At 33.8% G+C, this 15,211-nt stretch overlaps 1 protein-coding gene across 1 annotated transcript; it reads left to right on the forward strand.

The window, feature by feature from the left end:
- The first annotated feature begins 1,224 nt into the window (after positions 1-1,224).
- Positions 1,225-9,689, forward strand: LOC109070272 (renin-like). Its single transcript, XM_019086853.2, has 9 exons — positions 1,225-1,374; positions 2,184-2,334; positions 2,454-2,577; positions 2,692-2,810; positions 3,137-3,333; positions 4,783-4,905; positions 6,366-6,510; positions 7,261-7,359; positions 9,225-9,689. The coding sequence occupies exons 1-9, from the start codon at positions 1,307-1,309 to the stop codon at positions 9,384-9,386; spliced, it is 1,188 nt and encodes a 395-aa protein (XP_018942398.1). The 5' UTR covers positions 1,225-1,306; the 3' UTR covers positions 9,387-9,689.
- Positions 9,690-15,211: the final 5,522 nt, after the last annotated feature.

Genomic DNA, 15,211 nt, shown 5'->3' on the forward strand with positions numbered 1-15,211 from the left:
CCCGGCTGGATTGGCTTTGTCCAGGGTGAAAGCCCATTCTGTGATCCACAGTGCAAAGTTGATGTATTTCCTCAGCGACCAGCACGGATTAGCTCCAGGCATGACGGAGCTGATATCGTCCTCTTTTGGAAGGCCAAACAAAGTAGTTTCGCTTTCACAATGAAACACACATTGACATCGTCTATATGACACGGCGGCGGCAGCGTCAACAACAATACTACAATGAGAATAGAAGGTACGCCTTCTTTCTTTGCGTGAACATCTGGGCGGCGATATGCAAATCTTCCCACATACTGACTTAGAGATGTGGGGGCGTGTTAGACGAGTCTCAACTTTTATAAAGAATATCTCTTCGGATTTGAGACTTTAGTCTTTGTTAAATCTTCTTCTCCAGATCTTCTTTATTCACCAAGAGCTTGTAACACTCCAAAGAGAAAGGAAAATTTGAAATCGCATCATATGACCCCTTTAAAACTTTGAAAGGATCCAAAACACTACGTGGCTATGCTTAGTAAGATAACTCTTGCTCCGCCAACTTCAGGCTTGACGCTGCTGTCCTGAGACTGCTGTGACGTAAGGGTTCTACGGTTCTGCAGCTGGGGATTATAGGGGGAGATGCACAGACAAGCACAGAACACTATTATAGAGTCCCAGCCTCAGAGGAGACAAGAGAGCAGTGGAATTATTGATTTATTTACTGTATAAATCAATAATTTATTAGAGGAAGACGTAAAAGATGACGTCTATGGAGAGTCCTATGGGGGAATTTCAGGGGAAGAGATTGACCCATTACTGTGGGAAATCTAGTTCTAGGCTTCTTACGTTTAAAGGTCAAGGGACATTAAGAGTTGTATGCCCTTACAAACAAACCGTCAGTTCTGTAATATATATTGTAGAGCAACACACATCTGTTGTTTAATATCAGATATTATATGACAGATATGTGTTGCTTTTCATTATGTTGATAATATTGTAATATTTATGTCATATTCTTTAATGATATACACAATTTGTTGTCAATTTTTCCAATACATCCACATCCTTCAGGTCCATACAATGATTATTTTATTAAGTGAAGTGGTCTTAAATCACTGTGTGTGATGTGTGTCCCTTGACCAAGAGGTCGCTGTGTTCAGGGTTTGTGTCAAGGTCAGAACAGATCGTAGGAGAAATAGTATAAAAACATGGGAAGAAGGAAAGTCTGTCAAATAAAGCACAGTAAAAGAGGAGAGAAGTTTGGGAAGGAGTCTGGGCACATATTTACACTGGTTATCGATAGTTAAAGTGATTTGATCCATCTGTAAGAATGAAAGTGCACTGCTTGGCTCTTCTAGTCTTGTCACTCTCAGTGACCAGCACACAGGCCTTAGTGAGGTAAGTCAACACAACAAATATTTTGCTCTTGCTTTAATACAACAACATGAAAGCCAAATATTTTAATTTGAGAAATGTGTTATCTTTAGAATAACATGCAATGTTTTTATTTTTTTTTCTAATACAGACCAATGCATCTTTGTAGATGAAAATAGATAGCTGCCTTTATATTTTAGGAAGGTCAAGTCACCTTTATTCCTAAAGTGCTTTATACAAAACAGATTGTGTCAAAGCAGCTGTACAGACATAAAAAGGAAAACAGTATAAATAAGTTATGGAAATGCAACTGTGGAGACATTTCACATTCAGCTTTAAAAGGCTATAGTGCCATTATTTAGCTCAAGTCAATTCAGTGTTGGTTCAGTTCAGATAGGGTTGTAGTTTAATTGTGATCACGATTTCTGCTTCTCTCGATTTGAGCATAATAGTCTGTGATATTTGCCTGTTGTTGTTTTTTTTTTATTATTCTTAAAAATGTTTCAAAATGGCCAAAAATATGAGGAAATGTTAGTAATTAAAATATATTTATATATAAAAATATATATATTTATAAAAAATAAATCTATATAAAAATATTTTTTAAATCTATTTGAGTAGTTTTGAAATATATTACAAAACATATTATATCTATTTTTGCCATAATGGGGATTGTATTTATGTCATTAACTGAAATGACAAAAAATCATGAAAAATAGTGAAAAATCATTTTAAAATCAGATAAAACGAACTACTATCTGATGTTGCTGTTTTGTCAGTTGTACAAACAGATAATAAATGTAACATGAGTCATTTCTCTCTCACTTCACTAGAGTAAAACTGAACAAAATGCCCTCCATACGAGAAACCCTGAAGAAAATGGGTGTCACAGCAGCTCAAGTGTTTTCTGAGATTATGCCAAAATGTGACGAACCTTCACCCACAAACGGCACAGCTCCAACACCTCTGATCAACTACTTGGATGTAAATCAGTCTTAAAAATGGAAAAGAACTAAAATTATGTGCAATTTTGTATTTTTAATAATCTGTTTTATATAGACAATTTTGTACTTTTAATTGTGTATTTCTCTGTTGATTTCCAGACTCAATACTTTGGTGAGATAAGTATTGGTTCACCACCTCAGATGTTCAATGTTGTGTTTGACACGGGTTCTGCCAACCTCTGGGTTCCTTCACACAGCTGTTCTCCTTTATACACAGCCTGCTGTGAGTGATTTGCTAAACACAATCATATAAAAACCGGTGTATTACCTACACATACCTTTTACAATTGAAAAATTTCTACTACAGCTCAGTCTGCCTTTCTCCATGTATCTTTAGTCACACACAACAGGTACGATGCTTCCAGATCCCTAACGCATGTTTACAATGGCACCGGATTCTCCATCCAGTATGCTTCTGGAAAAGTCCGGGGATTTCTGAGCGAGGACGTGGTTGTAGTGAGTAACAATTAAAAGCCATTGGTTTTAGAGAGTAAAACACTGGGAATGTTAAGAAATGGGTTCAAAAGGATTATTTTACCAACATATGCAAATGTTATTTTAATGGCAGAGGCTTAGTTTTTTTTAGCCATACAGGTTAAAAAGTCAAGCACAGCAAAACATAAAAGGATAACCAAGTCCAGATTGTGCACAACATTTTACCCACAATAAGGCAAAATACTGATTGATTTTAAAACAAATTGACTGCAGTATGGAAGACCAGAACTGTAATTGTACATAGTATGTGATTGAGATGTTTGACCTTTGACCTTTAACTACTTTAGGTTGGTGGTATCCCAGTGGTGCAGGTTTTTGCTGAGGCCACAGCTCTTCCTGCGATCCCGTTCATCTTTGCCAAGTTTGATGGGGTGTTAGGGATGGGATATCCAGATGTAGCCATTGATGGAATTACACCTGTGTTTGATCACATCATGTCTCAACATGTTCTAAGTCAGAAAGTCTTCTCAGTGTACTACAGGAGGTGAGTGTCAGCATTTATTGACATACAGTGCCTTGCGAAAGTATTCATACCCCTTCATTTTGTTCACATTTTGTTATGTTGCTGCCTTATGATAAACTTCTTTAAATTACTTTTTTCCACATCAATCTACACTCCATACACCATACTGACAAAGCGAAAACAGAATTGTCAAAACTTTGTCAATTAATTAAAAATAAAAACGTAAAGTAAGTACATTGCATAAGTATTCATACCCTTAACTAAATATTTAGCTCAAGCACCATTACAGTCTCAGGTCTTTTTTGTTTGATGCGACAAGCTTTGCTCATCAGCATTTGGCAATTATCTGCCATTCTTCTCCTCACCTCTCAAGCTCTGTCAGGTTCGATGGGGGCAGATACACCTTTTCAGGTTTCTCCAGAAATATTTGATTGGGTTCAAGCTCAGGCTGTGGCTGGGACACTGAAGGACATTCACAGAGTTGTCTATAAGCCACTCTTGCTGTTTGCTTAGAGTCACTGTCCTGTTGGAAGGTCAACCTTCTGCCCAGTCTGAGGTTCTCAATCCTCTCTGGACTGGGTTTTCAGAGAGGATTGAGATTGGCCACACCACCATAAAGACTGGATTGATGGAGTGTTGCAGTGGTGTTTGTCCTTCTGTAGATTTCACCTTTATCCACATATGATCATGGAGCTCAACAAGAGTGACCATCAGGTTCTTGGTCCCCGCTCAAACCAAAGCCCTTCTCCATCAGTTGCTCAGTTTGGCCAGGAGGCCAGCTCTAGGAAGAGTCCTGGTTGTTTCAAACTTCTTCCATTAAAGGTAATAGAGACTACATGCTTCTGTGACCCTTCAATCAAGCAGAATTTTTTTCTGAACTCTACCACAGATGTGTGGCTTGACGCAAACCTGTATCTGAGCTCTACAGGCAGTTCTTTTGACCTCAGTGCTTGGTTTGTGCTCTGATATGCATTATCAGCTGTTAGACCTTTTATTAAGACGTGTGTCTCTTTCCAAATCATACCCATTCATTTGAATTTGCCACAGGTTAACTTCACTTGAAATGTAGAAACATCTACAAGCTAAATGAATGCTCCTGAGCTAAATTTCAACTGTCCCAGATAAGGGTATGAATACTTATGCAATGTAATCATTTTAGTTTTTTATTTTTAATAAATTTGCAAAAATGTAAAAAAAAACTTTTTTTTTTGCTTTACTATTATGGTGTATGGTGTGTAGACTGTTGTGGAAAAAAACTAATTTAAAGCAGTTTAACATAAGGCAGCAACAAAACAAAATGTGAAAAAATTAAAGGGTATGAATACATTTGCAAGGCACTGTATATTGTGAATTTAATATGAACATGTTAATTTCTAAACTACATTATTGTATAGTGTAATAATAAATGTATTTAAACAGTACTATATAGATTACAAGCCATATCTTTGTATGTATATGTGCATCTAAAAGGGACCCAACACATATCCCTGGTGGAGAGTTGGTGCTGGGGGGCACAGACCCAAACTACCACACTGGATCCTTCCACTATATGAACATCAAAGAGGAAGGCAAGTGGGAGGTCATCATGAAGGGGTAAGAACATTATCAGCATCAATTTTACAGAACAATTATGATTTCTTTCCATGTAAGGTTTTCTGCCATTCTACATCTGTTTTACATCACAGTTTTCACAAATACTCCTAGATATCCTATATCAGTTTGTACAAGATATCTGGTAGCCATCCGTTTTTAATTTTAAGCAGAACCTCAGATCATTTCCAGAGAGGTATTTTTTTTATTTTTTTACCTGTGTGTTTTTTTTTTTGTTTGTTTTACAGTAGTTTAGACTTTTTTCTCTTGCTTGGAAAACAAGAGGTGGATTTCTAAAGATGAACAGTTGCCTGTTTCTTAAAAATTGTGATAATGGAGCTTTCAAGCTTAAAAAAGGATGCAAAAGAATTTTAATAGTATCATACAAATATCCATATATCCACTGCTTTGTGTGTGAGTGTGTGTTCACTACTCACTGTTGTGTGTGCACTAACTTAAATACAGAGGACAAATGGGTTACCATACTTGGCCTACGCCTCACCCAAATATGACTTGTGCAATACATTTCAGGCCAATAATGGCACATATTATATTGTTGGCCAAACAATTATTGGGCAAAATATTTAAAGAAATACTTCACCTAAAATGAAAATTTGCTGAGCATTTAGTCACTCTCAGGCCAATCAAGGCCAATTACATCACTTGGTCAGCAATGGATCCTCTGCAGTGAATGGGTGCCGTCAGAATGAGAGTCCAAACAGCTGATAAAAACATCACAATAATCCACAATTAATCCACATCACTCCAGTCCATTGATTAATGTCTTGTGAAGGGAAAAACTGTGTTTTTGTTAGAAACAAATTCATCATTAAGACATTTTAACTTCAAACTGCTGCTTTCTGCTAAAATATTAAATAGCTTTCTCCAGTAGTCATGTCTGAATCAGGAGGGAAATATGCACAGATCACGCACTGTTACAACCGAAAAAAGTCCCAAACAGTTCTGAACAAATATGTTGGTGGATTTTGATGTGAGAGGACAACAGGAAATTCACTTTTTTACTGGTGCAAACATTATAATGAATTATGGTATTTTTATCAGAAGCAATCTTTTGAAGATAACATTCCTTGATGGATTTGTTTATTTACAACTAACTCACTTCACAAGACATTAACTGATGGACTGGACACATGTGAATTACTTGTGGATTATTGTGATGTTTTTATCAGCTGTTTGGACTCACATTCTGACGGCACCCATTCACTGCAGAGGATCCATTGGTGAGCAACTGATGTAATGCTAAATTCCTCCAAATCTGTTCTGAAGAAGAAACAAGCTCATCTACATCCTGGATGTCCTGAGGGTGAGTACATTTTCAGCAAATGTAAATTTTTGCGTGGAACATTCCTTTAAGCCTCCCCAAAAGTAGGTAAACTGGGTAAGTCTAAAGTGATTTGTGAAATTCGTTTGATTTACCTCAATAATACTTTGTTTTTCTGTAGAGTGTCTGTGGGTGCAGATATGTTGTTTTGCAAGGACGGCTGTACTGCTGTGATTGATACAGGCTCCTCCTACATCACAGGCCCCGCCTCCTCTATTTCCATTCTAATGAAAACAATTGGTGCTGTTGAACTGGCAGAGGGAGGGGTAAGTTCTGTTTAGCTAACCTTATGGACATTCTTCAAAAATCTGTCTTTATTTAAAAGCCTGCATATAATATACTAAGAACTAGAAAAAATATGAATCCACTACTTAGCAACAGAAACTATGAAAATTGAAGAAGCCCAAATTTAAACCTTGAAAACAATTTAATGAAATCCGTAAATCTCAGCAGCAGTGGCAAACCTTCAAACTTTCCAGACCCATAAAAAATGAACAATGTGTTCCAGTTGTACATAAACAGAGTGCACAAAATGCATGATGGACCTTCTAAAACAATCAGCAGTGACAGCTGATTATAAATAAGTAGGCAACTGATTATTAAATTCAACACCTTCACATCGCGGGTGATTGATCATGCGCCAACATGGCTTCCCATATACATCCCATACATACAAGCTTTTGTAAAACAATACTTCTATGTTCAGCATTAAAACCTGTTTCTTATTGTTCTGTTTCCTTTTCCTCTTGCACAACTCCATGGGAACAGCTGCTTTGGTCTGTCATGTTTGGCTGAGTCTCATAAATAACGTCTGAAGAGCAAATGGAATGATTGAAAGCTGATGTTTTGTTTTTTTCATCGCCACTTTGGTCGGTGATATTTAATGTGTAAAATGTGTTTTTCTTTCTTTTCAAGTGTGAAGTTCAAGGTCATTTCAGTTTTGCAAAATGATGCAGCACACTGTTGTCTTTGAATGGTCATGACTTATTTTCTGTCTCTTTCGACTCTGTTCACAGTACACTGTCAACTGTAGTCTGGTCAAGTTGTTGCCCACTGTGACTTTTCATCTTGGTGGTCAGGAATATTCTCTCATGGGAGAGGACTATATTCTCTGGGTATATTCTCTTTCTTTATTCCATTGCAAGGGTATATATTAATATTAATGTGTTGATATTAATACAGTATGTCACATTGGGTCGTGATGATCTTGAAGGGCTTTAATATTCTAATGTGCACTGACATTAAATGAAGACAATCATATCAGTAGCCTAATAAAGCTTATTTATTTAATTGGGAGGCTGACACTTTATGGGGGCTGCCATTTTTATATTACATGAACAGTGGAAAGCTACATATTTTCTCTCAGTAACTTCCTGTTATTGGGCAGTTTTGCTTGTGGAATAAATTCATTGTGGCTGACTATCATGTCTTTTCCGGGAAGCTACATCCACACTACTAGGTGTCAGTATAAGTCAGATGACTACCACGTAAACAAAAATAATTGAGTGCACATTTAATGTAACTAGGCTACAGATTATAGGTGAACAGAAGTTTGCATAACCCTGGTTCCCTCAAAAAATGTAGCATTTTTTTCATTGGCTTTTGGATTATTGCAGAAATAAGCTCTGTGACCAACAAAAGCGTATGATTCTAACACATTTAATTTGTAAATATAATTTTCACAAGACTAAATACGAGCGCCCGAAGGAAAAAGCTAAGGTTATGCTTTAAACAAACTACACCACGGTTGCATTAACCACCATTAAGCTTCTGAAAGTTTGAGTTGGAAGAGTTTGCAAGAACACAATGAGGTTGTAAATGTGGACTAGTAAGTAGATGAGTTTTCCTGTTTAATGAAAATTTTAATATATGCAACAACCTACACTAGTGAAAAAATAATTTTAAAAAGAATGCTTAATATACTTTAAAAGTGCAATCTGATTGTAATTTTTGGACACGTAACTGTTCGTTATTTCATAAATAAATGAAAATATATTCTAATTTAAATGTATGTTAAATTCAATTAGTCAAACTTTTTTGACACACTTAAGTACTTTAGTACATCTTAATATATATAATTCCATAATTACTTCTATTGGTTTTGAAATATGGTTAATGTGTACTGCTGAATGTACTGACAATCATTTATAATAAACATATTAATGCCATTTCTATTGAAACTTGTATGTAATTACAAAGTAATATTAAATATTTGTAATTACACATTTTTAATGAATTTTGCAATCTATTTGAAGGGCAAAAAAAAAAGATTAACACATTAAACAAGTATATTAAATATACAATAATTTGACTATTACAAGATGCACTTTTTAAAAGAATACTTAACTGTGAAAGTGTACTCTTTATAAACTTAAATGAACTTTATTTAATTTATATTATATTATCTGCAAGTAGTTTTTAAGTGCACATACAATGCAGTTAAGCACACTTATTTTTCAATTTATTTAGCCACTTGTTAACAACATTAACACTTAAAAAACAAAAACAAAAAGAGTGGGGTGATTGCTGATGTGTTTTATATTGTAGAATAAAATGTGAAAATTTCTTGAACTTGCATTAACCACTAACAAATGACAAATTTGCATTAACTATGTAAATGTGATGTTGACCTTTGTCATAAATTTTTTAAAAGCTCCCTAGTTAGTGTTGTGGTATTTTTCACAACTTCACTCAGATAATGTTTAGCTTTAACTGAAGTGTTGTTCTCATTAGAAATACTATTGCTGACTCTGTACTACACTGTCAGTCTGGCATTTCATTTAGCACTGAAGTCTGGAAACTATTCCACTAAGTGCCTTTTCTCATTAAATACGAAACGCCACATGTTGTATTTGCATGCTATTCCTGATGACTTCTGAAGTGTACCATCTGTTTTGAGATTCATCAATCTATGTTACAGCTATATGGACTTGCATTGGATTTTCTAATATCTCTTTTTTATCTTTTGTTCTGCCTACAGCAGTCAGAGTTCGGGGAGGACATCTGCACTGTGACGTTCAACGCGCTGGATGTGCCACCCCCTACTGGTCCCATCTGGATCCTGGGGGCGACCTTCATAGCCCGATATTATACAGAATTTGATCGGGGAAATAATCGCATTGGCTTTGCTCGTGCAGTTTGAGAAACACTTAATTTTCTGCTATCCTAAATTCAGATTGCTATTACACTGATGCATGCATAACAACACACAGGATACTTGATCTATCAAAATAATAGCTAGTTATAGCTTCCTTTGTGAACGAAAAGTTCAAGCATGATTTTAAAAAGTACTTATTATGGAAATAAAATAATTGAACAGAATATACTTGAGTGTGAACTGAATGTAACGCTTAAATGCATGTTATTTACAAATAAATCAAGATGTATGATAGTTTCAATTTATATTAAATGTAATTACTTAAATTGAAATTAAGAGTACTTTTGACCCAAATAAGTAGGACTTAAATACATTTTTATATGTAATTTCAAAATTAGTTCTATTGCCTGTGAAATATGATTTAATTGTACTTTTAAACTAAAATATACTGTCATTTCTAGTATTTGTAGTTGCACATTTATAAGGATGAAGTTGAAATTTATTACATTTAAAAATATATTAACTTTAAATTTAATATCAAGTTAAAAAAAGCAAGATAAAATGTTTTTAAAAGATAATTATTTAAAATAATCTTAGTAACTTTTAACATTTAATTTGACATTACGCAAAATACACTTATTAAAAGTGTGTAAGAAACATAAGAAATATAATAATCAAAGGATACTTTACCCAAAATTGAAAAATCTTTCATAATTTCCTTATCACTTGTTCCAAATCCTTATGAGTTTCATTCTTTTCTTTTTCTTCTGAAGAATGTGTGTAACCAAACAGATGGCAGCCATTGACATCCATTTTGTTTGTCCAAATGGAAGTCAATGGCTACAGTCAACTTTTTACACACATGCTTCAAAATATCTTCTTTTGTGTTCTACAGAAAAAAAGAAACTCATACAGGTTTGAAACAATTTGTTGACAGAGAGTAAATGATGATAGAATTGTCATTTTTGGGTGGCCTTTTATTTCATTAGTATATTATTTGCAAGGCCAGTTATTTTAAGAATTGAAGTACACTACACATTTAATACAATTAAGCTCATGACGAACCATGGCAGCCCGATCTCATGGCAATTCGTACATATATTATGAGGTGGCTAATTCATTTTGAATTAGTACAGCCTCACTTGTACAAATTCATAAGATTTTTGCTAAATTGTATGTATTTTATGAGTTGCACAATTCATATGAATTTGTACGAATGACCTACACCTAACCCCGTCCCTAAACTTACCCATCACTGGGGTCTAGACAAATCGTACAAAATCGTACGAGTGAAGTTGTACGAATTCGCCACCTCATAAAATATGTACGATTCGGTCGTGAGATAGCGTTGGCCTACTCTGACTTCAATAGAAATATGTTAGCAAATTTATTTTCCCACAAACCACAAGTCGATCAAGACAGGAAGCTGTTCTTCAGTCAAATGTGTTGTCCTCATTCAGAAGTTTTTATAAAGACTATTAAGAACTAGCTCAGACAGACGGAGAGAGAAAAAAACATTGTTTTATTCCTTTGAGCGACTCATTGTGGGTTTCACTGACCATAACATTTGGTTTTAGTTTGAACCAAATGTGTAAAGTTTTGAAAAACGGAGTAACTCAAAAAGACACACCCTTTGGACTTCCGCACCAAAAAAAGAAGTTATAAAACCAATTATAGTTATATCATATATATTTATTCTAGTTATATCATATTTAAAGTTACATATAACAAATAATCTGTACTAATGCTTGCTACATAAACAAAACCCATATCCCCAAAATCCCCTTGCATTCAAATTTTCCACTATTGCAACCACAATGTGGAAGTTTTTATTTGTATTATCCTCAATAGATGTGGCAGGAACAGATTTTACAGGAACAGATTAGTGCCCTACAATGTGTGAATACTGTGAACACTAAATAAACCAAAAACAACTTTAGCTGGCAACTTTACTTTTTGTTGGCAACACTTCTTTTCCTCTCTCAGAACAACACAATCCAAACAAGCATATGAGGAGCATGTGAGGCCAAACGAATGTCAGGATGGATAGAGATGTTTACCCCTTTTGACCATCCTCACTGTCTGTCCCGTCTCTGGAAGCTCTTACAAAAGCCCGGCACTGGTGAACAGCTGCAGAACATCTTCATTACACTAGAGCGCTCAACCATATACACATATCGACTGAATTTTGATGTTTTTGTCTCTCTGTCCCAGTCTGTGTGTGTTTAGAAACTTGCTTGACTTGCAGTGTTTCTGTTGAGAAGGTTGTGAAATGGAATGCGAGATATGATCTCCTGCTGTTTTAGTCACGCTGAAGATGCCTTCCTCAGCAGGAGCTACAGAGTTTATCACTATATTGTCTCTCTGTTTTTCTCGTTCTCTTTCCTACCATTCCTGATGCACATTCTTTAGCTGCTGTATGTTTTGAAAGAGGTTACATCAGCTGTAACAGATGTCCACATCATAGTGTATTTACTAAATCATAATAATTTATTGGATAAAATATCAAATTAAAATTTTGGTTTTAAAATTTAATAGGGTTTTAAAATGTTCTATATTGATTTTAAATGGCTCATCAATTTTCTTTCATAGTATCACTTTACCTAACAAACAACAGCACAGACTTAAATGGTTTTAATGGGATGTTGGGATTTCCTTTTTTAAAAGATTGTGTTTCACTTTAAATAATCTGTCTTGTTTATTAAATAACTCCACCACTGAGCTGTAGTATTGTTTAAAAATGTGGTATCGGTAATGTTTTTTAATGAGGTTAATATCTGATGTAATAATTTTCAGCTAGAATGCACGCCGTTTATAAAGTAACAAAACATTTATATTTCAAATAAATGCTGTTCTTTTGAACTTTTTTATTAATCAAAGAACTGTTTTAACCTTGATAATAATAAGAAATGTATTAAATCAGCATATTAGAATAATTTCTGGAGGATTATGTGACACTAGACTGGAGTAAAGATGTTGAAAATTCAGCTTTGAATTTTTTTAACAGGTCAAATGAATCCTTAGTATTTTTTAAGTAAAGGTTTTTTTTTCTTCTTCTTTTTTCTCTGGTCAAAACTGGCTTGTAAATTACATGTCATCAAATCCACCAGACAGTAAGACTGAAACTTAACTAGAGGAAAATTTGCTGTGAGGGTGCAGGATGAAACCAAAAGATAATTATTTGCTTTGACAAGCCGTTTTCAAGAAACACAAAAGCAAATGCTGAAGAACAATAATGATATGAAGACAAATCTGATCAAATTTGCCCTGGTGTCACTGAACAGGCAGACACTGAGCATTCATGCACAACATCCTTCCATTGTTCCTGTACTTCAAAAACAAAACTAAAGGTCAAACAAAGTCTCATAACACACATTTATTGACTACACAGCGAAATTTACAATAAGCTAGTCTCTGACATCTATAAATATTTCAAACTAGATGGTAGATATGCTGTTTAGTCCATGCATGTGACATTCCCAAAGGCATATTCCATTTTCAAAGGAGCATTCCAGGAAAATATCAAGAAAAGGTTTATCCAGATCATTTTAAAATGTAATAATACATAACATTTACATTATCTTCCCCTCAATGCAGCTGCATTCATGAAAAACTTAGTAGATCTAAACTCACAGTCAGTCTTTGTGATATCTCATCAGCGGTTTTTATCATCAGTTCCAATAATTCTTTGTGAATAAGCAGTAAGTCGTACACACAAAAAGTACTAAAATGTTCTTGACAATGTAAAAAAGGTTGGGTTCACAGGCAAAGTAGAGAACCAAATGCGTCTTTTGTTTGCAAACTGATAACTTCAGTGCCCCAGAGCAGTTTGTCCTTAGATCAAGCACACATGCAAGACATCTGATCTGTTCATCTCTTCATTTTTCCAGTTTAACATGTTAAAAATATTTAACGCTGGGGCAGACTAGGGTTGGCCACCCCATGCACAACTGCTGCTACTGTCTCTTATTTCTCGACAAGAATTGTGTTTATTTAGATTCACAACCTTTTTATGATCACTACAAACAGACGCGTACTCTAACTTCGCCTCAGCACCAGGCACTAGTGTAAAACAGTACAGGTGATGAGGAGCTTCAGTACAACAACAGTGAACTGCGGTCAGATGAGTTGTTGTCAGGCCATTTGTCAGTAAAAATTAATTTTCCTGTCCTTTTGCACAGCTGTAGCCTGTATCATTTCATATTAATAAAGTGGGAATGAAACTACAAGCATGCATGTATCAGATCTGCATCATGTTCAGCAGCATCAGCTCCTAAAGTAATAGCAGCCAAAAAACCTAATAACCCAGCTGCTGTGATGTCTGTTAATCAAAGAACAAAAGAAAAAAGACGAAATCAATGAACTTTTGTAGCTTTAAGGATTCGTCTAATTTAGAATTTAGTGTCTGATAGCCAATTTCTGTATTTCCTACTTGCTGAAGGGCACAGGTATGACATTTATTATGACGGGTTTATGTGAAGATTGTTTTAAGTTCACTTAAATTAGAAGTTGCTATTTTTTAAAGTCTAATAAATGTTAAAATTGATAGTTCTCAATTATTCTGTAATGTTGAATAGCTATAGTCAATGGTTAAATATTAGGGAAAAAAAAATTCCTAGGTACATAAGTAGTATTGGTATCAGTTATAATCGCCTTCAGTTATAATAAATGACTACTAAACAAATAATAAAAACGTACTGTCTTTATGTTGTTTCTACATTAATTTGAAGATTGAATGTCAAATCATTGTAATATTAAAGTATATTTTAAAACTTTAATGTTCAGTGGTATTAATGTGTGATTAATTAGTTATTTTTTTAATCGATTCACAGCACTAATAGAAATGTATTATGTTATATTATGTTATATTATATTATATTATATTATATTATATTATATTATATTATATTATATTATATTATATTATATTATATTATATTATATTATATTATATTATATTATATTATATTATTCTGGGATAAAGTTACTTGGATGGTTCTTTAAAAATAATAATACAATGATTCATTATTTTTACATGATCGAAATCATGTTTTTTTTGTTTTGTTTTTTTTGCAGTCACGCTGGATAGCAACAGGTTATCATCTATAGGATATAGAAAATAATTTTGACTATTTTAAATATTTTGACTATTATTTTGAACTACTGTTCAAAAGTTTGACATGAGGAAATTTATTTTGGAAAGGAAGCAATACTTTTATTCAACAGGTATGCATTAAATGGATCAAAAGTGACAAGGTACAAAAGATTTATATTTTTAAAAAATGCTTTTCTTTTGAACTTATAGATAACACTGAAAAAAATCAAGATATCCACAAAAGTATTATGCAGAACAACTGTTTTCAACATTGAAATGTTTTTTGAGCAGCAAATCAGCATATTAGAATGATTTCTGAAGGATCATGTGACACTGAAGACTGGTGTAATGATGCTAAAAATACAGCTTTAACATCACAAGAATAAATTAAATTTTAACATGAAAACAATTATTTTAAATTGTCATATTTATTTTATTTTACTGTGCTAACTTTTTTGATTATATAAATGCAACCTTAATGAGCATACACTGAAAAAAAAATTATTCATTGAATTTACTAAATTTATTTTAAGGTAAGTGGTTGCAAACAATTTATTTTAAATAAACAATTAAATACATTTAAATAAATTTAGTTGTCTAACTTTAAACATTTTTTTTTAAATGTAGCTAAAATAAATTGTTGGCAACCACTTACCTTAAACTTACCTTTTTTTTCCTGTGTAAGAGACTTTCAAAACATTTTAAAAAATCTTAGAGATAACTTTGTAAGATTTTTTTTTTAAATGTAATATAGATGACATTAATTCATAAATCA

Source organism: Cyprinus carpio, chromosome B8 (assembly GCF_018340385.1).
Source record: "Cyprinus carpio isolate SPL01 chromosome B8, ASM1834038v1, whole genome shotgun sequence".
Taxonomy (NCBI): domain Eukaryota; kingdom Metazoa; phylum Chordata; class Actinopteri; order Cypriniformes; family Cyprinidae; genus Cyprinus; species Cyprinus carpio.

Excerpts from the sequence above, each read along its gene's own strand:
- LOC109070272 (XM_019086853.2), top strand. The coding sequence starts at position 1,307 with ATGAAAGTGCACTGCTTGGCTCTTCTAGTCTTGTCACTCTCAGTGACC. Across the intron at positions 3,334-4,782 it reads TTCTCAGTGTACTACAGGAG|GGACCCAACACATATCCCTG; the intron begins GTGAGTGTCAGC and ends TGCATCTAAAAG. Across the intron at positions 6,511-7,260 it reads TTGAACTGGCAGAGGGAGGG|TACACTGTCAACTGTAGTCT; the intron begins GTAAGTTCTGTT and ends CTCTGTTCACAG.